The sequence below is a fragment of the Macaca mulatta genome, chromosome 7 (genome assembly GCF_049350105.2).
Source record: "Macaca mulatta isolate MMU2019108-1 chromosome 7, T2T-MMU8v2.0, whole genome shotgun sequence".
In the NCBI taxonomy this organism is placed as follows: Eukaryota; Metazoa; Chordata; class Mammalia; order Primates; family Cercopithecidae; genus Macaca; species Macaca mulatta.
The window spans coordinates 146447707-146471324 of record NC_133412.1 but is presented as its reverse complement, the minus strand read 5'-3'; the positions used below and the strand labels follow the sequence as shown (position 1 = coordinate 146471324).

General features: G+C 42.4%; 1 protein-coding gene across 50 annotated transcripts in view; it reads left to right on the top strand.

Moving 5' to 3' along the window:
* The window catches only part of NUMB (NUMB endocytic adaptor protein), a 193616-nt gene extending 170249 nt beyond the window's left edge, over positions 1-23367 (top strand). For 15 of the 50 annotated variants that reach the window (XM_015144057.3, XM_015144052.3, XM_077941364.1 and 12 more), the window contains 7 exons: positions 458-532; positions 5856-5996; positions 10892-11096; positions 14031-14324; positions 15886-16032; positions 19218-19364; positions 21283-23367. In XM_015144057.3, the coding sequence (XP_014999543.3) occupies positions 458-532; positions 5856-5996; positions 10892-11096; positions 14031-14324; positions 15886-16032; positions 19218-19364; positions 21283-21998 (1725 nt within the window). In that variant the 3' untranslated portion in view covers positions 21999-23367. The remainder of the gene's footprint in view (positions 1-457; positions 533-5855; positions 5997-10891; positions 11097-14030; positions 14325-15885; positions 16033-19217; positions 19365-21282) is intronic. The other 35 variants (XM_077941369.1, XM_077941361.1, XM_077941370.1 and 32 more) reach the window with 3 other exon arrangements.
* Positions 23368-23618: the final 251 nt, after the last annotated feature.

Here is a 23618-nt window from a genome sequence, read left to right as displayed (position 1 = left end):
GGATAGTAGAATGGTCAACACCTCAATTTAGACATGTTACTTCTTGCTCTAAATACACTTGTAGATGCTACTTGTGGTGTAACTCCTTATGTGTTTAATATGTATCTGACTCTTGGTTTTCTTGATTTTTTAAATGGGTGAAGGATCTAGTTATGAATTCTTTGCCCTTTATGGAATTTGATATCTTGGGTTTTATTCCATCTGTTACTTCCCTTTTACTTACTTTTATCTTATTGTTTTGCATTGTGTTTGTAAAATAATGGCTTTGGCTTATTTTTTCCTGAACTTTTCTGCAGTTTGGTTTGAGTATCTGGCTTTGGGTACCACTCCTGAACTTAGACTCCATCTGTACTTGTGACTTTTGGAAGGCAGAAGTCAGTGTTTTCTGTGGAAGATGACTTTTTTTTAATATTGTATATGTGTATCTTCCCCTCCCCTTTTTCGTTTCTCTTAAAAGACTGGAAAGAAAGCGGTTAAAGCAGTTCTGTGGGTCTCAGCAGATGGACTCAGAGTTGTGGATGAAAAAACTAAGGTAAGATTCTTTATTTTGATTTTGATTTTTTTTTTTTTTTTGGAGATGGATTTTCACTCTTGTCGCCCAGGCTGGAGTGCAATGGCGCCATCTCAGCTCACTGCAACCTCCGTCTCTCGGGTTCAAGCAACTCTCCTGCCTCAGCCACCCGAGTAGCTGGGATTACAGGGGTGTGCTACCACACCTGGCTAACTTTTCTATTATAAGTAGAGACGGGGTTTCACCATGTTGGCCAGACTGATCTCAAACTCCTGACCTCAGGTGATCCACCGGCAGCTTCCCAAAGTGCTGGGATTAAAAGAGTGAGCCACCGTGTCTGGCCTAAGGTAAGATTCTTATAAGCATAAATTGGACTCCTCATATGTTTTTAAAAATCTCTAATGATCAGATATAATACCCTTAAGCTGTTGAAAGGTATTATATTGTTGAAGCTTTATCCTTCCACTTAGTCCAAAGTACAATCTTCTGAGAGACTATTTAACGTTCAGGAAACCACTTTAGTTACTCATTTACTTTATGAAAAATAGTATTCTCTCAACATTTTGTTCTACATGACATAGCATGTCTAAGGTACTAAGCATTAGCATTTAGTGTTAAGATCTGAGTTCTATTTTTTTTTTTTTTTTTTTTGATATGGAGTTTCACTCTTGTTGCCCAGGCTGGAGTGCAGTGGTACAATCCCAGCTCACTGCAACCTCCACCTCTTGGGTTCAAACGATTCTCCTGCCTCAGCCTCCCAAGTAGCTGACTACACACACGGACCACCATGCCCCACTAATTTTTGTATTTTTTGGTACAGACGAGGTTTCACCTTATTGGTCAGGCTGGTCTTGAACTTCCGATCTCAAATGATCTGCCTGCCTTGGCCTCCCAAAGTGCTGGGATTACAGGCATGAGCCACTGCCCGTGGCCTATTTTTGTTCTTACATATTTTTTTAAAAGTTTTTACTCTCACAAATTTGATATAAAAGATGATAGACTATCCTTTTACCGTATTTTAAAATTAAAAACAGATGGACTCCACATCTGAAATTTCTTCTTGCTCTGAAGAAAACACTATTTTAAGAAAATGATATTTGAACTAATTAACCTGGCTTTTGACTCAAAACTCAATTTAAGTGACATCTTAAGGACTAGTAAATGGCTCTTTGGTTAACATTTACTTAGAATCCAAATAATATCTCAAATCATAGGTAGCATTTTGCATTTGAGAAACAGTGATCCTAAATGCCTAAATAAGAATAGACACACAGCTCTACCCCTAGAAAGCATAAGGTGTTATATAAGGACATTTAATTATTAATTAAAATTTCCTAGACTACCTAAAGTCAGGAAAAAATTTAACAAGAAGATAATTTTTAAAAAAATTCAAATGCCACTGAAAGGGGAGAAAGTCTGGCAGGTAAAAAGCAGTTTTGATAGGAAACTTGCCTGGTAATTTCAAGTGATTTAATATAGCTGCATTTTAGTTATTTGACCTTACATTGCGTACTTTTTTTTAAGTTCAAGAGAAGCAATAGTCTTCAATTTTAGTACATTACTGTAGGAAACAGTGATCATTTTAATTATTTTTTGGAACTTGTGTAGTTTTCATTAGTGTTTGGATGAAATTTGTTACACTTGAAAGCTATGTATTTAATTGTTTTATACAATAGTTGGAAAGTAATATTGCCCCCTTGTGGCTACTCACACCACTGGCATTCATTAGTTTAGTTTTTTCCACACTGAATAGTAGTAATTAGTAGTCTTTGGTGGCTTGTCACCATTGGGACCATCTTCCCACCTTGTATTTCGCTATAAGCAGGAACTAATACTGTGTTGGGATCAGTATTTGTGATAACACCATGCCATGATCTGCACAAATTTTTGTGGAACAGAAGCTGAAATCTGAAGCCCTTAACCTTTGAGCAAGAAGCTCTGTCAGATTGCCTTGCTATCCCATCTCCCAACTCATGTGTATCTTGATTCTGATAGTGTTCCTACCTTTTTTTTGTTTTGTTTTGTTTTGTTTTTTTCTTTTTCTTGAGACAGTGTCTTATACTGTCACCCAGGCTGGAGTACAGTGGCACAGACATAGCTCACTGCAGCCTCAGTCTCCTAGACTCAAGGGATCCTGCAACCTCAGCCTCTCAAGTAGCTGGAACTGCAGGCACACACCACCATGGCCCAGATATTTTTTTCTTTTTTTAGAGATGGGGGTCTCACTATGTTGCCCAGGCTGGTTTCGAACCCCTGGGCTCAAGCAATCCTCCCACCTCAGCGTCCCAAAGTGCTGGGATTACAGGTGTGATCTACTGCACTCAGCCTAGTGTTCCTATTTGAGTATAGTAACTCTTAGTGTCTTAGAAAAAGAGATAAATGAATGGCCGGGTGCAGTGGCTTATGCCTGTAATCCCAGCACTTTGGGAGGCCGAGGCAGGCGGATCACGAGGTCAAGAGATCAAGACCATCCTGGCTAACACGGTGAAACCCCATCTCTACTAAAAATACAAAAAATTAGCTGGGCGTGGTGGCGGGCGCCTGTAGTCCCAGCTACTCAGGAGGCTGAGGCCGAAGAATGGCGTGAACCCAGGAGGCAGAGCTTGAAGTGAGCCAAGAACGCGCCACTGCACTCCAGCCTGGGCCACAGAACAAGACTCTGTATCAAAGAAAAAAAAAAGAAAAAGAAAAAGAGATAAATGAATTGCAAATGGAAATGTAATTGAACCTAGTAGATGGAAATGTGAATGGAAATGAAATTTATGTTACAAAGAAAAAAATTAGAAAAACAAGTTTCAAAATGACTGTTCAGTGTGTTTCACTTCCAGCAATAGCTAAATAGAGCTTCTGTTGGACTGACCCTCTAGCAAACAACTGTAAATTCTAAACAAAATAACCCAATTATTCAGAGACACTAGAAAATAACCCAAACAGATAGATTCTAGAGAGAAGCCGACACTTAGAAGAAGGAAATTGTATTGGGTGATTTCCCATTTCACAGCTTCTAGCTTAAGGATAGGTCCTAGTCTGTACCATATAGGGTAGCTCTAACTTCAGTAAGAAACACTTAGTCTTTTGGTCTTAAAAACCAAAAGACATAATTTTTTTGTGTGTTTGTTTGTTTTTTTTTTGAGATGGAGTCTGGCTCTGTCGCCCAGGCTGGAGTGCAATGGTGCGATCTTGGCTCACTGCAACCTCTGCCTCCTGGGTTCAAGCAATTCTCCTGCCTCAGCCTCCCGAGTAGTTGGGATTACAGGCACCCGCCGGCACACCCAGCGAATTTTAGTATTTTTGGTAGAGACGGAGTTTCACCGTGTTGGCCATGTTGGTCTCGAACTCCTGACCTCAAGTGATCCACCTGCCTCAGCCTCCTAAAGTGCAGAAGACAGAATTTGAGGCAACAATAGCCACTAGAAGGTAAAAAGAGAGGCTGGGCGTGGTGGCTCACACCTGTAATCCCAGCAGTTTGGGAGGCCAAGGTGGGTGGATCACTTGAGGCCAGTAGTTCAAGACCAGCCTGGCCAACATGCTAAAGCCCTGTCTCTCCTAAAAATACAAAAAATTGGCTGGGCATGGTGTTGTGTGCCTATGGTTCCAGCTACTTGGGAGGCTGAGGCACGAGAGTCACTTGAACCTGGAAGGCAGAGGTTGCAGTAAGCTGAGATTGCGCCATTGCACTCCAGCAGCTTGGGTGACAGAGCAAGACTGTCTCAAAAAAAGAAAGTAAAAAGAGAATCCTGAAAATAAGCCAAAAAGGAGTAATTCTGTCCCAAATTCTGTTCATAAATTCTGCCCTAATCTCTGCCCCTTTAGCCATGTAGATTCAAGGCAGACTCCAAATAGCCCAACTAAGGATATAAAAAGTGATACTTGATTACCTACGTATGGTGACACGCACCTGTAGTCCTACCTACTTGGGAGGCTGAGGCGGGAGGATCGCTTGAGCCCAGGAGTTGAGGTTACAGTAAGCCGTGATTGTGCCACTGCACTCCAGCCTGGATGATGGAGCGAGGCAGTCTCAAAAAAAGAACAAAAACACCCTGATGTCTGAGGTGCTGTTCAAAAGATAGAGTTTTCCATTTGAGTATAATCAAATAAGCTACCTGATAAAACCAAAAACGTAACATTTCCAAGGAATATAATGGAATCCAGACTCTCCACATACAACATTCACAATGTCTACAATGTGGTTACTCAGCATACAACAAAACAGACAAGTCTGACTTATTCTCATCAAAATAACAATCAATAAAGACCCAACTTCAAGATGACTCAGATGTTGGAATTAGCAGACAGATTTTAAGTACCCTCCTTCATTATTTGACCAAGAAATAAACATCTCTTGTCTTTGAGTCATTATATTGTTTTGAATTTATAGCATCACCACAACTAGTACAGAAAATGGCACACTGAAGTAGAGTGCTACCTTAACAGAAATGAAAATAGTGTATAGTAGGGATTATAACTATACTCAGTGACAGAAAGGAAATATGTTCATATTGAATGAAGACATAGAAATCTTGGCAGAGAATAGAAACTATGAAAAAGAAACAAATGGCCAGGCGCGGTGGCTCACACCTGTAATCCCAGCACTTTGGGAGGCCGAGGCAGGTGGATCATGAGGTCAGGAGATTGAGACCATCCTGGCTAACACAGTGAAACCTGTCTCTACTAAAAACACAAAAACTTAGCCGGGTGTGGTGGCACATGTCTGTAGTCCCAGTTACTCGGGAGGCTGAGGCAAAAGAATTGCTTGAACCCTGGAGGCAGAGGTTACAGTGAGCCAAGATGGCGCCACTGCATTCCAGCCCAGGTGACAAAGTGAGACTGTCCAAAAAAAAAAAAGAAAAAGAAACAAATGGAAATTCCACACCTGAAAAAATATAGTATCTGAAGTAAATTCACTGGATAGGGTATATCTAATGTAAAAAAGCAAGACGCAGAACTGTGTGTGTATGTGTGTAGTGTTCATTGTGTAACGAAGGTAGCATAAACATGACTATTATATGTATTTGCTTATATTTGGAAATAAACCCAAAGGATTAAAGATACTGATTTACATATATTGTTGAATGTGGACTCTACCATGAAAGAGATGTAAAACTAGAATCAACAAGCATATGCTTAGAACATGTAGATGAGAGAGGTATCTGGGTAAAGTGCCTCTTAGGATATCTGCTAAGTCCAATTCTCAGTATTTAAACTGCTGGACACAGATCTAGCTATTCCATAGCCTAGTTGTATCAGATGTATGGATTGTGCATCATGAAATGAACATCCTGTGTTCTGAGAAGCTCAAATAACCTCATAAGTCTTCTCTTTCTTTGTGTGTCCTATTTTCTAGGACCTCATAGTTGACCAGACGATAGAGAAAGTTTCTTTCTGTGCCCCAGATAGGAACTTTGATAGAGCCTTTTCTTACATATGTCGTGATGGCACCACTCGTCGCTGGATCTGTCACTGCTTCATGGCTGTCAAGGACACAGTGAGTCCAACAAATATGTATTTAATGATGAGTATTCTCAGTTAGCTGGGCTCTTTCTGGGTTTGCTCAGCCAAGCAGTTTCTACTACATTTTTAACAAGTTTGTGCTGCTACAGCTGCTCTTGGAAGTGCCTAAACTAGCCTACTTTCAGCTCCTTTTATTCAAATATTTTACACTCTTGGTGTAACCCCGGGAGTTGCAACTCACTGAACAAAATGATTGGCTGAAACCAAAGATCATTAAAGGAAGATAAAAATGGTCTGGTGATAGTGGTTGCTAAACTTTATTTGAAACTTTTAATTATTGGAAGTATTTTCAGGGTTCTTAAATGTATTTGTTTGCTAACACATATGGGTATGGTATTAAAAATGTATTTGCAAAGAGACTACTACAAATGAAAGAACTTGGCTGGGCCTGATGGCTCACCCCTATAATCCCAGCACTTTGGCCAGGGCAGGAGGATCACTTGAGACCACAAGTTGGAAACCAACCTGGGTTATGTGGCAAGACCTCATCTTCACAAAGTTAAATAAAAAATTAGCCAGGCATGGTGGCACATGCATGTAGTCCTAGCTACATGCCTTGGGAGGCTGAGGCGAGCAGATCACTTGAGACCACGTGTTGGAGGCTACAGTGAGTCATCGTGCCATTACACTCCAGCCTGGGTGACAGAGTGAGACCTTGTCTCCAAAAAAAAAAACTGAGTTGGAGTATACTTTCAACTATTATAAAAACAGAAATACTGGCCAGGCACGGTGGTTCACACCTGTAATCCCAGCACTTTAGGAGGCCGAGGCAGGCAGATCACAAGGTCAGGAGTTCAAGACCAGCCTGGCCAATATGGTGAAACCCCCGTCTCTACTAAAAATACAAAAAAATTAGCCAGGCATGGTGGCACATGCCTGTAGTCCCAGCTACTCGGGAGGCTGAGGCAGAAGGATTGCTTGAACCCAGGAGGTGGAGGTTGCAGTGAGCTGAGATTGCGCCACTGACTCCATCCTGGGCAACAGAGTAAGACTCCATTTAAAAAAAAGAAAAGAAATACTGGCCGGGCATGGTGGCTCACACCTGTAATCCCAGCACTTTGGGAGGCTGAGGTGGGCAGATCACCTGAGGTCAAGGGTTCAAGACCAGTCTGGCCAACATGGTAAAACCCTGTCTCTACTAAAAATGCAAAAATTAGCCAGGTGTGGTGGCGCATGCCTGTAATCCCAGCTACTTGGGAGACTGACTCAGGAGAATCGCTTGAACCGGGATGCAGAGGTTGCAGTGAGCCAAGATTGTGCCACTGAACTCCAGCCTAGATGACAGAGTAAGACGCCATCTCAAAATAAAACAAAAATAGGCCAGGCATGGTGGCTCATACCTGTAATCCTAGCACTTTGGGAGGTCGAGGTGGGCATATCACTTGAGGTCGGGAGTTCAAGACCAGCCTGGCCAACATGATGAAACCCTGTCTCTACTAAAAATACAAAAATTAGCTGGCCATGGTGGCGGGTGCCTGTAATCCCAGTTATTCAGGAGGCCGAGGCACGAGAATCGCTTGAACCCAGGAGGCAGAGGTTACAGGTGAGTAAAGCTCTTGCCAAAGTTTAATCTGGATGATAAGTAGTGGCTATGCGTTAAAAATTGACCAAAATTGTTTAAAGATCTTTGAGACACTGGTGTAAACAAATGCTAAGAACTCAGGCTCTGAGTCAGATACGGGTTTCAGTTCTGATTCTGGTTCTTACTAGCGTGGGATTTGGGGCAAGTTACTTAACATTCTCTGTCTTGGTATATACTTCTATAAATGGAGAAAGTGGTTGTGAATACTAAATTGGATAATGAGTATAAGCACACTTAGCATAGGGTCTGGCCCACATTACTCCAAAAATTTTAGCTAGTAATGTTTAAGCTGTTCTTCCTTGGTTTGACACAGGTACTTTGAAAATGAGTTAAAGTAACTGAACTATGCTTTTGTCCTCTGTTTCTCAGACCCTAAGTAAACCACAAATTTAGTATATTTTGCTATCACTACACTTTAAAAATCTGGAGTTCAAGAGTTTCCAGATACTAATTTAAAAACCATTTTATTGTCAAATCATGGCCCGGCAGGCTGTTTGAATCTCCTAGGCCAATAGTTCTACTGTATCAAAATCACCTGGAGGACTTGCTTTAAAACATAGATTGCTGGGCCCCATCTCCAGCGTTTTTCATTCAGTGAGTTTGGGGTTGGGACTTCAGAATTTGCACTTAAAGTTCCCAGATGATGCTGTTGGTTGGGGATGAGGTCACTCTGCAACAACTTCTGCCCTAGGCCTAGGAGAAAGAATAAACTTCCTTGACCTGTAGCTTTGTCCTTATAATAGAGCTGCGTTCAAATGCAAACACATTCGAAGAATCTTTCAGTACTCCTGTTTCATGCTTTAACGTCTGGCCTAATATCGTCCTACTGGGAAGTTAGATGGAAACTCATGTGGATTCATAGAGTAATTCTGTCAGTCTTTAAGTAGTCAAAAGTTTTTTTAAAAAGTTTAAAAGTTTTAAAAGAGTAAAAAGTAGTCAAAGGTAGTAAAATCTTAGGGACATAAAGCATTTTAAACCTCTACCTGTCCTTATGATAACTAACACTGTCATGCAAAATCCAGTGAAACGACTTGTTCAGAGCTGTGTGTAGGAGCAGCTGCCTACGTGGTGTGATTTTGAGAACACCACAAAAGACTTCCTGTTCCCAAATATCTCTTCTCACTGTGAATGATGCCAACAATTATACCATCTCTAGATTTTTTATTCCACAATTAGCAAAATGGTTTAAAATACAGATAACCCTGCTAAAAATAATCCATTAAATTTATTAAATTGACTCTGGGTAATCCAGTGTATCTATATAAAGCAGCGTTTTGTTCATATACATACGTCCTCCACTCCTCCCACACACAAATCGGTTTTCTCTGCTTAATTCTTTTATAAGTAGACAGTGTGGATGAAAACATGCTTTCGCTTTTGCCTGTGTTTGGTTGGGAGGTAGAGTTGGGAATTAGAGAGAGCTAGAGGAAGATAGGAAAGGTATGGGGGAAAACCTAAAAGCACTGAGGGCCATAAATGAGGAGGGTTGCTTAGAGGGAGGTTTCAGAAAGGGGAGACAGCAAAGCGTTTGTCTCATTGTTAGTGTTTTTTGAAACAGGGTCTCACTATGTCACCCGGGCTGGAGTGCAGTGGCACAATTACAGCTTACTGTAGGTTTAAGCGATCCTCCCACCTCCCAAGTAGGACCACAGACACACACCACCACCACACTCGACTAATTTTCTTTTCTTTTTATTATTATTTTTTTTTAATTATTATTTTTTTTTGAGACAGAGTTTTGCTCCTGTTGCCCAGGCTGGAGTGCAGTGGCACGATCTTGGCTCACCGCAACCTCCACCTCCCGGGTTGAGTTCAAGTGATTCTCCTGCCTCAGCCTCCCGAGTAGCTGGGATTACAGGCATGCGCCATCATGCCTGACTAATTTTGTATTTTTAGTAGAGACAGGGTTTCTCCATGTTGATCAGGCTGGTCTCGAACTCCTGACCTCAGGTGATCTGCCCGCCTCAGCCTCCCAAAGTGCTGGGATTACAGGCTTGAGCCACTGCACCCGGCCTTTATTTTTATTTTTATTTATTTTTTGAGACAGAGTTTCGCTCTCGTTGCCCGGGCTGGAGTGCAATGGTGCCATCTAAGCTCACAGCAACTTCTACTTCCCAACTTCAAGCAATTCTCCTGTCTCAGTCTCCCAAGTAGCTGGGATTACAGGCACCCGCCACCACGCCCGGCTAATTTTTGTGTTTTTAGTAGAGATGGGGTTTTGCCGTGTTGGCCAGGCTGGTCTCGAACTCCTGACCTCATGATCCACCCACCTCGGCCTCCCAAAGTGCTGGGATTACAGGTGTGAGCCATCCCACCTGGCCTAATTTTCTTTTTTTTTTTTTTTTTTTTGATAGAGACAGGGTCTCACTGTATTATGCAGGCTGGTCTCAAACTCCTGGACTCAAGCGATCTGCCCACATCGGCCTCCCAAAGTGCTGGGATTACAGATGTGAGCCACCATGCCCAGCCGCATTCCTTTTTAATCACTGGAATTGTATTTGTTTATCAGAAGTTTTAAGTTTGCACCTTTTTTTCCTAGACATACTAACACTGCATTAAGCTCCTGAAATATGCCTTGCCTTTCCAGTAGTTTCTTAGAAATGGCTGGTAAATATTCCCTCTCCTTCCCCAAAGGGCAACTAGAAGCTTGCATGTCAAGGCTTGAAACCTTGCATAGAGTCTTCTAAGCTGTTGGCCAGGGCTGACATGACAGAGCCTAAGTGATAAAGAGTTCTCCATGGCTGCTTGCAAAAGCGCAGGTTGCTGGTTATCACTTTACTTCAAGGCTTGTAACAGTGAATTGAACCATCATAAGCACTACCTGAGAAAATTTATTCATTTAAATTAATTTGGCATATGAGAATATATTAAAACAATTTTAAGTTGGAATTTGCAACATCTTGCTTTCATAAAAACAGACTTATTTGGGCCGAGTGTGGTAGCTCACGCCTGTAATCCCAGCACTTTGGGAGGTTGAAGCAGGTAGACCACTTGAAGCCAGGAGTTGGAGACCAGCCTGCCCGACATAGCAAAACCCCATCTCTAATAAAAATACAAAAATTAGCCAGGTGTGGTGGTGCGTGATTATAGTCCCAACTACTCAGGAGGCTGAGGCACGAGAATTATTTGAGCCTGGAGGCAGAGATTGCAGTGAGCAGAGACTGCGCCACTGCACTCCAGCCTGGGTAACAGCAAGACTCTGTCTCAAAAACAAAAAAAAAGGACTTATTTCTATGTAATTGTTAGTAATGTAATTCTGAAAAGCTTTTAAAACCTGCTCTCTACAGGGTGAAAGGTTGAGCCATGCAGTAGGCTGTGCTTTTGCAGCCTGTTTAGAGCGCAAGCAGAAGCGGGAGAAGGAATGTGGAGTGACTGCTACTTTTGATGCTAGTCGAACCACTTTTACAAGAGAAGGATCATTCCGTGTCACAACAGCCACTGAACAAGCAGAAAGAGAGGAGATCATGAAACAAATGCAAGATGCCAAGAAAGGTACAATCTGTTCTACAGTGTGTATTTATGGAATGCAGTTTTTCCCAACAAGGTATTATTTTGAAGCTACCAGGGATAAGTTTTCTCATAATCAAAGAGAACCCTTAGCAATATAAAACCTTATAACAAAGCTGAAAATCTTAAAAACTGCTTCCTTTAGAGTGGCTAGTTGAATGGCTTCAAAAATATGTACTCCATTCTAGTAAGCTACCTGAGGAATCAGAGTGCGGTTGAAGAAGCTGCAGAGACATCTCTTACCCGCTTCCTTCCATCCTGAGATACCTTTTTAATTCGGATGCATCTGATCTCTATGAGAAGCAAATGAAGCAAGTACCTGCATCTTAAAGAAAGCAGCACAGGTCCCAGGGCTTAAGGCTGCAAAGCATCCACAGACTATGATGCTAGCAGAGAGATTTAACAGTAATACTGCTTATATGAGATTATTGCTGGTTTTTAGTGCTTTCTAGTCACAAAAGTCTATAGATTTTGAGAGGTAAGCCTATAACTTTTTCCCATAGCTCTGTTAATTTAATTTAGGGTGTGATTTTATAGAGTGTTTTATTTAGGTACACATGGCATCACAGCAGAAATGCCTGTACAAACATTCAAGTTAGTCGGCAGTCTATAAATGTGAGATGGGTATATTTTAGAACCAAATGATAGGGCTTGAAAATATTTTTGCATTCTTGTATATAAGTAGGGTTAAAACCAACAAGACAAGCACAAACAATTCAGGTTAACTAATAGACATTAATATAATTTTGAGGCCAGGTATAGTGGCTCACAGCTATAATCTCAGTACTTAAGGAGGCTGAGGAGGAAAGATCACTTGAGGCCAGGAGTTCGTGACCAGACTGGACAACATAGACCCTATCCCTAAAAAAAAAAAAAAAATTAATTATCCATATTTGGTGGTGCACATCCATAATCCTAGCTACTTGGGAGGCTGAGACCAGAGGATTGCTGGAGCCCAGGAGTACAAGGTTACAGTGAGCTGTGATCATGCCACTGCACTCCTCCAGCCTGGGTAACAGTAAAACCCTGTCTCTTAAAAAAACAAACAAATATATATATATGATAATTTTTTTACTATAACCTTTTAGTTCTAAACTAGTCTTTTGTTGTTGTTGTTTTGGTTTGATTTGTGTTTTTTTTTTTTCCTTTTTTTTTTGAGACAGAGTCTAGTTCTGTTGCCCAGGCTGGAATGTAATGGCGCAGTCTCCACTGACTGCAGCCTCCACCTCCTGGGTTCAAGCAATTCTCCTGCCTCAGCCTCCTGAGTAGCTGGGATTACAGGTGCATGCCACCACACCCAGCTAATGTTTGTATTTTTAGTAGAGATGGGCCAGGCTGGTCTTGAACTCCTGATCTCAGTTGATCTGCCTGCTTTGGCCTCCTAAAGTGCTGGAATTACAGGTGTGAGCCACTGCACCTGGCCTTAAACCAGCCCTTTTAGATAGCAGCATTGACTAAAATACTGACCCAAACAGCTCTAATTCTTAACCCCCCTCCAAAAAAAAAGCATACATATTTTTATTTGAAATGAAATTATTGATAGTGATTTTTTTTCATTTCTTGTGAATATTTCCACCAGGAAGCCAAAGGGGGAAAAAAATCATGCTATCTATACTAGAAAATTTAACCTGTATTACTGTTATTTAATATGCTTTAGTGGTCTTCAGACTATTCACTAATTAAGCATGTTCTTTAATACCACCAAATAATATTCATTGTTATGTACAGCAACTGCAAAGAGATTGAGTCCCAAGATCTACAAAGGATTGTGAGAGTTGGTGGTTGAGATTTGTCACAATCAGAATGGGACTCGACTGGTACCCACAGTCTTATATTTAATCAAATTTAATCCAGTTCAAAATTTTATTTACTGCATGCTTTTATTCAAATGAACCACAAATGCATGATTTAAAGACTGCTTTAGGTTGGGCGTGGTGGCTCACGCTTGTAATCCCAGCACTTTGGGAGGCCGAGGCAGGTGCATCACCTGAAGTCAGGAGTTTGTGACCAGCCTGACCAACATGATGAAACCTCGTGTCTATTAAAAATAAAAAATTAGGGCCGGGCGCAGTGGCTCAAGCCTGTAATCCCAGCACTTTGGGAGGCCGAGACGGGTGGATCACGAGGTCAGGAGATCGAGACCATCCTGGCTAACACGGTGAAAACCCGTCTCTACTAAAAAATACAAAAAACTAGCCGGGCGAGGTGGCGGGCGCCTGTAGTCCCAGCTACTGGGGAGGCTGAGGCAGGAGAATGGCGGGAACCCGGGAGGCGGAGCTTGCATCTCAAAAAAAAAAAAAAACAAAATTAGTTGGGTGTGGTGGCATGCACCTATAATCCCAGCTACTTGGGAGGCTGAGGCAGGAGAATCACTTGAACCTGGGAGGTGGAGGTTGCAGTGAGCCGAGATCATGCCATTGCACTCCAGCCTGGGCAAAAAGAGCGAAACTCCATCTCCAACAGTAAATAAATAAAGACTGTTATGTATGACATTCTTTGACACCTAATCAAAGATACATGGTTAAACTTATGCTTATTTAGACCTTTCTAATGCTGCAGTTCCCAAAGTTCTCCTCCCCTAACACACAAGCATTGAAAATCATGAATCATTCTTTAAAAGACCATATATTAGGAATTCATAGGAACTGGGTTTTTAAGATCTTGTTCACAGTCTTAATTTATAAATCACTGAATGAGAATAAAAGATCTAACATTTCTGTCTTAGTAGACATATAGTACATTACTAAGCCTTTTATCTGTCTGGAAAATGGATCTGAACCCTACTTCTAACTTACCTTTTAAGAGACATTGGGAAGGAAATGGGTAAAAGGACCTAGAGGGCTTTCACATTTGTCAGCTCTGTAAACTCAAATTATTTGAAGACATTGCTAAGGTCTTCATTCTCTTTATTTTCTTGAGCTGAAACAGATAAGATAGTCGTTGGTTCATCAGTGGCCCCTGGCAACACTGCTCCATCCCCATCCTCTCCCACCTCTCCTACTTCTGATGCCACGACCTCTCTGGAGATGAACAATCCTCATGCCATCCCACGCCGGCATGCTCCAATTGAACAGCTTGCTCGCCAAGGCTCTTTCCGAGGATTTCCTGCTCTTAGCCAGAAGATGTCACCCTTTAAACGCCAACTATCCCTACGCATCAATGAGTTGCCTTCCACTATGCAGAGGAAGACTGATTTCCCCATTAAAAATGCAGGTAATGTAGCATCTACCTGACTCACTGGGTACTCGAGCACTGAAGCATTCTCATCACTTCCCATGAAGACACTGATCCCATTAAACTAGGCATTCCTCTTTCCCTGAGGTTGGTTGATAGTTGTTATCTTTTGTCATTTCCCATAGTGGGAAAACTAAGGTCCATGGAGGGGGATGTAAATCCATAATTTCTCTTCAACAAACAGGCATCAGAGCCATTGTGGAATTTCTAGCCCAAGCCTCAAGATTTGTGGTTTGTCTCGATGTAAGGGCATTCACTGCCTCTCAGCCAACCTGCTTCCAAACATCAAGGGTCTCAAGTTTCTATTCTTATTCTGCCATTTGGGACCCAGCAGGGAATTAATTAAAGAGGCCTTAGAAACACATAGCATTACCAGCAGAAGAAATGGATATGTGCTCATTGTCCTTCTGGCTGGTTGGCTCCATAGGGAGGAAACTCTAGACAGGTGTCTCGTGTACATCTAAGATCTGTTGTTCATCACAGACAATGGACTTGTTCACAAATATTCATTACCTTTCAGAACTGTCCCACAGGCCTTTGTGTGGCCTCTGTACAGCTATGCCAGCCCCTATAGGTCTATCCTCATCATAAAATCTGTAGCTAAAGTATTAGATCTGGTCAGTGGTTTTGTTGGGCTCTATTTTACCTCGCTCTGAGACATGTCAAGCCATTGCTATAACAGAATATGAGGAAGCTGTCTCAATAGGCCATTCCTACTGATGGTATAAAAGTACAGAGTTAAGTTCATCTGACAGATGAAACTAGGCCTAAAGAATAGTTGGACTAGATGATTACAGAGGGTCTTTTCAGCTCTCAGCTCAGGTACCTCATTTCAGCTCAGTCTCCTTCTAGGGCAGACAGGGAATAAAAACTATTATTCTCTTTACAGATGAGCAAACAGAGCTTTAGCACACATAATTAGCTTCCTTAGTGATACAAAAGTATCCTAGAGTCTGTATTAAGATTAAAGGCCCTAGCGTCCTACACCTCTGCTCACTTTTTCATGTTACATGATCATATGCTAAGTACTAGAGACTTTGGAGAAAAATGAGATTGATGATATTATCATAGTTGTTACAGAGAAAAGCACTGAGCATCCACTAGTGTCCCAGACTTTAACCCATTTTCCTGACAGAATTACTAAAGGCTCCAGAACCTAATTCAGATCACAGCCTTGAGAACACGTTGGAAGGCATACAGGTTGCATATGTCTTCTAGAAAGATCTGGCTAGCTAAACATCTTGGCACAAAAAGGACAGATTCCCAACAGTGTTATAAGAGGAGGAAATGAAGAAATAAGAGAGGAAGATGTGCCTTAGTACATTAATTGTTGACATTTTATACTTTCCCATCTGAAAAGCCAATGAAATTGTGGCCAGTAAATTTTTTGAAACTGGTTTTGTAGCCCCGCCATACAGTTAATTGAGCCTTTTTTTCCATAAACAAGAGATACTGTATAAAATGCCAGCTTGCATCATACTGTCAAATTTCAGAATTATTCTGTTTTTGTGTCTGGAGCCATTTTCTGTTTGCCTTGCAGTGCCAGAGGTAGAAGGGGAGGCAGAGAGCATCAGCTCCCTGTGCTCACAGATCACCAATGCCTTCAGCACACCTGAGGACCCCTTCTCATCTGCTCCAATGACCAAACCAGTGACAGTGGTGGCACCACAATCTCCTACCTTCCAAGGTTGGTGCCCTCTGACCTGCTCAGCTGTTCTCTTTACAACCAGTACTTTTAGTACACTGCTCACTGACTGTAAGTTGGCATCCTGAGCTTCCCAACACCTGGTCAGACCCATTAATTTCTTATTTGATGTCTTAGATTCATTGATTTCTCTATTCAACAATGTCTTTGTGCTTTGTTCCCCTTCCTGTTTTCTAAGATGTCTGTGTTTGTCATTCTGCATGTGCCCATCTTTCACCCCATTCTGTAAGAAATTTCTATAGTCCCAACCTACTACTTTATTTCCCACTTGACTGTTAAAGATCAGCATACCCAGCCAGTTTCCCAAAAGCAGTAATCATCAGAATTGGTTCAAAGGTTATGCTTTCTTTAGTGTAGTTGTTCTCAACCAGGGGCAAAATTTGTCATTCACTGTCTGGAGACATTTTGGGGCTTTACAAGTTGGGGGTTGGGGGTGTTACTGGCATGTGGTTAGAGGCCAAGAATGCCACTAAACATCCTTCAGTGTAAAGGACAGCACCCACAACAAAGGATTATCCAGCCCAAAATGTCAGTGGTGCCAAGGTTGACAAGCCCTGGACTCACCTAGTCTCTGCCCTGTCAGAGAGGCTCATAAAGAAAAAGGCACTCCTTTGAGCTCTGTAGTTCATCTTCTATAACAAGTATCTTAAAATTTGCGTTTGTGGCATTGAAGAGTTAAAAGTTGTTTTCAGAGATACTAAATAGTGGATATTGACTTGGAGGTCAGCAAAGAATTTATGTAACTTAAATTACAGACTTGTAGAATTTCAGCGGCTATAATTGCTGTTTCTCCGTTTCTTTCGAAAGGAGCTCAGAGAAAGTTTTACTCTGGAGATAGTGCCCTGCTTCTACTGGAAGAACTGCACGCTTTTCCTCCAAGGGTCTTTTTCTTTTTCTTTTTTTTTTTTTTTTTTTGAGACGGAGTCTCGCTCTGCCGCCCAGGCTGGAGTGCAGTGGCCGGATCTCAGCTCACTGCAAGCTCCGCCTCCCGGGTTTACGCCATTCTCCTGCCTCAGCCTCCCGAATAGCTGGGACTACAGGCGCCCGCTACCTCGCCCGGCTAGTTTTTTGTATTTTTTAGTAGAGACGGGGTTTCACCATGTTAGCCAGGATGGTCTCGATCTCCTGACCTCGTGACCCGCCCGTCTCAGCCTCCCAAAGTGCTGGGATTACAGGCTTGAGCCACCGCGCCCGGCCTTCTTTTTCTTTTTAATAAACCTTCATAGTCATGTATACCAAATGACTTTTCATGTCATCTAACAAACATTTATAATACCAGTAATAATAGGCACAATTTATTGAGCACTTACACATTGCTTGCCACATTGTGATAGGTATTCATGCATTATTTCATTTAATCCCCACAACAACCTTGTGAGTTAGGTGTTACAGATGAAAAAAAAAAAAGAGGCTCAGAGAGGATAAGTAAATTGCCCAAATCATACAGACAGGATTTAAACTCAGGTCTTCCTGAATATAGTACCCATTACAATCTGCTGATTCTGCCTGCCTACAAGGCACTAAGTGCACACAATTGAATATTTCAGTTTCCTTTCCCTGCCTTTGAAGGGCTCCCAGTTTCTAGGTGAAAAAAAATTTATTTTGTCAACGAAAAAGCAAAGGTAGTCTTTTAGACAAATCCTAGGTAAATAGTACCAACACCGGCCAGGCGCAGTGGCTCACGCCTATAATCCCAACACTTTGGGAGGCTGAGGCAGGCAGATCGCCGGAGGTCAGGAGTTTGAGACCAGCCTAGCCAACATGATGAAACCCCGTCTCTACTAAAAATACAAAAGTTAGCCGGGCATGGTGGCAGGCACCTGTAATCTCAGCTACTCGGGAGGCTGAGGCAGGAGAATCACTTGAACCTGGGAGCCAGAGGTTGCAGTGAGCCGAGATCATTGCACTCCAGCCTGGGTGACAAGAGCGAGACCCCATCTCAAATATATATACATGGTACCAACACCATAGGCATAGGCTGTCCAGTCCTAAAAAGGACATAATTATATTGTAGGTCAGGGGAAGGTGCTTGTCTACACCATACTAAATGTTATTGAGAGTTGGGCTAAGGAGTAGAAACTAATATAGATATCTGGAATAAAAGGAACAAGCGTTTGCAGATTTTAATAAGGGGAGATGAGGAAAGAATAGTAGGTACTTTGTAATATTGTAAACATCACAGGGGGGGAAAACATCTTTGTAAAAAGTTGAAATTAATTCTGTAGCAAATTACAAATTTATCAAGCAAATGAAAACATACCAACTTTGATTTCTCATCTGTAATAGGGGGATAATACCAGACTCATGGGGTTTTCGAGAGAATTAAATGAAATGATGCATGTAAAATATTAGCTTAATGACTAGCACATAATAACGAATCATGTACACATTTTAACTTTTGAAAAGGAAACAAGGAGTAATTTTTTTTTTTTTTTTTGAGATGGAGTCTTACTCTGTTGCCCAGGCTGGAGTGCAGTGGTGTGATCCCGGTTCATTGCAACCTCCGCCTCCCAGGTTCAAGCGATTCTCCTGCCTCAGCCTCCCTAGTAGCTAGGATTACAAGTGCACGCCGCCACGCCCAGCTAATTTTTGTATTTTTAGTAGAGACGGGGTTTCGCCATGCTAGCCAGGCTGGTCTCGAACTCCTGACCTCAGGTGATCCACCCACCTCAGCCTCCCAAAGTGCTGGGATTACAGGCATAAGCCACCATGCCTGGCCTATTTTTAACCAGTATTATTGTTAACATAATTTGACCTTTTGGAAAAGTGAAGAAGAGGGAAATGCTGTACCTACTTCATTGTGCCAAAGGCTAAGCTATATTTAGAATAGTTAGATATTTTTTGCTACTCCTAAGACAGAGCAGCTCTGTTCACCTTAATTTGAAATTGTTGTTGTAGGTTTCATTTCCCCTCTCCCCATGAACATATTTTCCTAGGACAGTCATTTGACTTTACTATACAACCATTTAAAAATTACAACCTCTAATTCCTTCTTTGCCTAATGGTATGTACATCCAATGCAAGATATCATGGTTTTCCCAAATATCAACTCTTCTCTCTCTCCATTCCACCAGTATTGTACATTCACTTGACTGACGCAGCTCCAAGGGATCACTTGTACACCCTGCATGAATTAACTCCATTGATGTTGTCTGCTCCCATTGTAGCTAATGGCACTGACTCAGCCTTCCATGTGCTTGCTGCTAAGCCAGCCCATACTGCTCTAGCACCCGTAGCAATGCCTGTGCGTGAAACCAACCCTTGGGCCCATGCCCCTGATGCTGCTAACAAGGAAATTGCAGCCACATGTTCGGGTAAGGTGGCCACAGATGGTGTTGAGGATTTCTGGGATCAGATAAGTGACCCTGGTTCTAAAACTCAGCCAGTTAGCTGAGTGGGAACTAGGGAGGAATCCTTTCAGGAAACCTACGTTCCCTCCTGAAAATAAGCTGCTTACATAAGGATGGTGAAGGAGAACAAAAGAGAGACTAATAGTCATTAGGACTGTGGAACCAAACCATCCGTAGAGCTTTTATAAAATACAGATTCCGGCTAGGCGTGGTGACTCATTCCTGTAATCCCAGCAGTTTGGGAGGCCGAGGTGGGTGGATCACGAGGTCAGGAGATTGAGACCATCCTGGCCAACATGGTGAAACCCTGTCTTTATTTAGCCAGACGTGGTGGCATGCACATATAGTCTAGTCCTAGCTACTTGAGGCTGAGGCAGGAGAATCGCTTGAACCCAGGAGACGGAGGTTGCAGTGAGCCAAGATTGTGCCACTGCACTCCAGCCTGAGCGCCAGAGCAATACTCTGTCTCAAAAAAAGAAAAAAAAAAAGCAGATTCCAGGGCCCCACCTCAGAAAATCCATCACTGGATTTGGTGACGTGCAGACATGCCTGTAGAAAGAGGAGGCCCTGCCTCGTACAATAGGAGGCCTACAAAAAGTGTTACAAAAAGCACTTCATTTTTGCTTTTTTGTACCTTCTAGTTTTTCTGTAAAAAACATCTATTATAATAACCAAAAAAAATTTTTTTTTTTTTTTTGAGACGGAGTATTGTTCTGTCACCCAGGCTGGAGTGCAGTGGCACAATCTTGGCTCACTGCAACCTCCATCTCTAGGGTTCAAGCAACTCTCCTGCCTCAGCCTCCCGAGTAGCTGGGACTACAGGTACATGTCACCATGCCCAACTCATTTTTGTACTTTTAGCAGAAATGGGGTTTCACCATGTTGGCCAGGCTGGTTTTGAACTGACCTCGTGATCCACCCACCTTGGCCTCCAAAAGTGCTGGGATTATAGGTGTGAGCCACCACACCTGGCCTCAAAAGGTTTTAACATAAGTAATACAGGCAGTTCACCACAAAGACAACATATTTCTGGAAGCCAGGCAGGGGCCAGCAAGATATGGCCAGATTACTGGTTATTTTCTTTTTGCTGTGTGAGAGCAGAAGATGAATTGCCTTGGGCCCTTTAGAGGATGTGCAAGCTAGGTTTTTTTTGTTTGTTCGTTTTCTGAGACAGAGTCTTGCTCTGTCACCAGGCCAGAGTATCTCGGTTCACTGCACCCTCTGCCTCTCAGGTTCAAGCAATTCTCTTGCCTTAGCCTCCTGAGTAGCTGGGACTACAGATACATATCACCACGCCCAGCTAATTTTTATATTTTTAGTAGAGACGGGGTTTCATCATGTTGGCCAGGATAGTCTCGATCTCTTGACCTTAGGTGATCTGCCCACCTCGGCACGCCTGGGTTTTTTTGTTTTTTTTTTTTTTTTTTTAAAGACAGAGTTCTCACTGTGTTGCCCAGGCCAGACTGCAGTGGCATAGTCATAGCTCACTGCAGCCTCGAACTCTTGGGCTCAAGTAGTCCTCCTGCCTCAACCTCACAAGTAGCCGGGATGACAGGTGCGAGCCACCACAACCAGCTAGTTTCTGTATTGTGGATGAGCCATACCAACAGGGAGGGGTTTCTGACATCAGTCAGCTGCCTTGGTTTAATGCATTTGAGCTATATCTAGACAGTGCTTCAGTGTGGCTGACACAGCAGCATGGTCTTGACAAGTTTTCTTCATCCTACTACAAAATCCCAGTTGGTAATAGACTTTCCTCCTACCTATCAAAACCACAAAATGTCCCACTGGGGTGACATGTTGTACATGTTAGGATCATTCAAATAAGGTGAGGAAAGATGCCCCTAACGGATTCTTTTGTCTCCCATCTTGTTGGTTCCAGGGACCGAGTGGGGTCAATCTTCTGGTGCTGCCTCTCCAGGTCTCTTCCAGGCCGGTCATAGACGTACTCCCTCTGAGGCCGACCGATGGTTAGAAGAGGTGTCTAAGAGCATCCGGGCTCAGCAGCCCCAGGCATCAGCTGCTCCTCTGCAGCCAGTTCTCCAGCCTCCTCCACCCACTGCCATCTCCCAGCCAGCACCACCTTTCCAAGGGAATGCATTCCTCACCTCTCAGCCTGTGCCAGTGGGTGTAGTCCCAGCCCTGCAGCCAGCCTTTGTCCCTGCCCAGTCTTATCCTGTGGCCAATGGAATGCCCTATCCAGCCCCTAATGTGCCTGTGGTGGGCATCACTCCCTCCCAGATGGTGGCCAACGTATTTGGCACTGCAGGCCACCCTCAGGCTGCCCACCCCCATCAGTCACCCAGCCTGGTCAGGCAGCAGACATTCCCTCATTACGAGGCAAGCAGTGCTACCAGCAGTCCCTTCTTTAAGCCTCCTGCTCAGCACCTCAACGGTTCTGCAGCTTTCAATGGTATAGATGATGGCAGGTTGGCCTCAGCAGACAAGCATACAGAGGTTCCTACAGGCACCTGCCCGGTGGATCCTTTTGAAGCCCAGTGGGCTGCATTAGAAAACAAGTCCAAGCAGCGTACTAATCCCTCCCCTACCAACCCTTTCTCCAGTGACTTACAGAAGACGTTTGAAATTGAACTTTAAGCAATCCCTATGGCTGTGTATCTTGTCCATACCAGACAGGGAGCAGGGGGTAGAGGTCAAAGGAGCAAAACAGACTTTGTCTCCTGATTAGTACTCTTTTCACTAATCCCAAAGGTCCCAAGGAACAAGTCCAGGCCCAGAGTACTGTGAGGGGTGATTTTGAAAGATGTGGGAAAAAGCATTCCTAGAGAAAAGCTGCCTTGCAATTAGACTAAAGAAGTCAAGGAAATGTTGCTTTCTGTACTCCTTCTTCCCTCACCCCCTTACAAATCTCTAGCAACAGAGAGGCAAAGTATCTGAACAAGAATCTATATTCAAAGCACATTTACTGAAATATAAAACAACAGGAAGCAAAGCAATCTCCCTTTGTTTTTCAGGCCATTCACCTGCCTCCTGTCAGTAGTGGCCTGTATTCGAAATCAAGAAAGAACAGGGTGGTTTGTGCTCAGGCTAGGGAAGAGAGAGGCAGGCTCTGCTGCCAGAATTCCCAGGAGGGCATATCAGCAACTGCCCAGCAGAGCTATATTTTGGGGGAGAAGTTGAGCTTCCATTTTGAGTAACAGAATAAATATTATATATATCAAAAGCCAAAATCTTTATTTTTATGCATTTAGAATATTTTAAATAGTTCTCAGATATTAAAAAGTTGTATGAGTTGTAAGTAATCTTGCCAAAGGTAAAGGGGTTAGTTGTAAGAAATTGTACATAAGATTGATTTATCATTGATGCCTACTGAAGTAAAAAGAGGGAAGGCTGGAAGCTGCAGACAGGATCCCTAGCTTGTTTTCTGTCCTTCATTGTAAGTAGCACATTGCAACAACAATCATGCTTATGACCAATACAGTCATTAGGTTGTAGTTTTTTTTTAAATAAAGGAAAAGCAGTATTGTCCTGGTTTTAAGCTTATGATGGAATTCTAATGTCATTATTTTAATGGAATCAATCTAAATATGCTGTATAGAGAATGTATCTTTCATATATTGCTGCAATTTCCTTATGTTAATCCTTTAACACTAAGGTAACATGACATAATCATACCATAGAAGGGAACACAGGTTACCATATTGGTTTGTAATATGGGTCTTGATGGGTTTTGTTTTATCCTTTAAATTTTGTTCCCATGAGTTTTGTGGGGATGGGGATGGGGATTCTGGTTTTATTAGCTTTGTGTGTGTCCTCTTCTCCCAAACCTCCTTTCGGTGAGAACATCCCCTTGACAGTTGCAGCCTCTTGACCTCGGATAACAATAAGAGAGCTCATCTCATTTTTACTTTTGAACGTTGGCCTTACAATCAAATGTAAGTTATATATATTTGTACTGATGAAAATTTATAATCTGCTTTAACAAAAATAAATGTTCGTGGTAGAAGCTTTTGCCCATGAAGGGCTATTCTTTCCCCATTCCTTTATTAGTAAATGAATGTACTTTTCATTCTTTTGGTCTCTCTCTCCATTCTACTGCTGCTGCAAATCCCTAGTTTAGTGACTAGAAAAATACCCTTAAGATTCATATTTTCATTCATACTTTAAGCTTAAGTTAATCCTGAGTGTATCTCTAAAGTCAGATTCTTGCTGCTCAAAGTGTGGTCTGGAACAGCAGCATGGATGTCACCTAGGAGC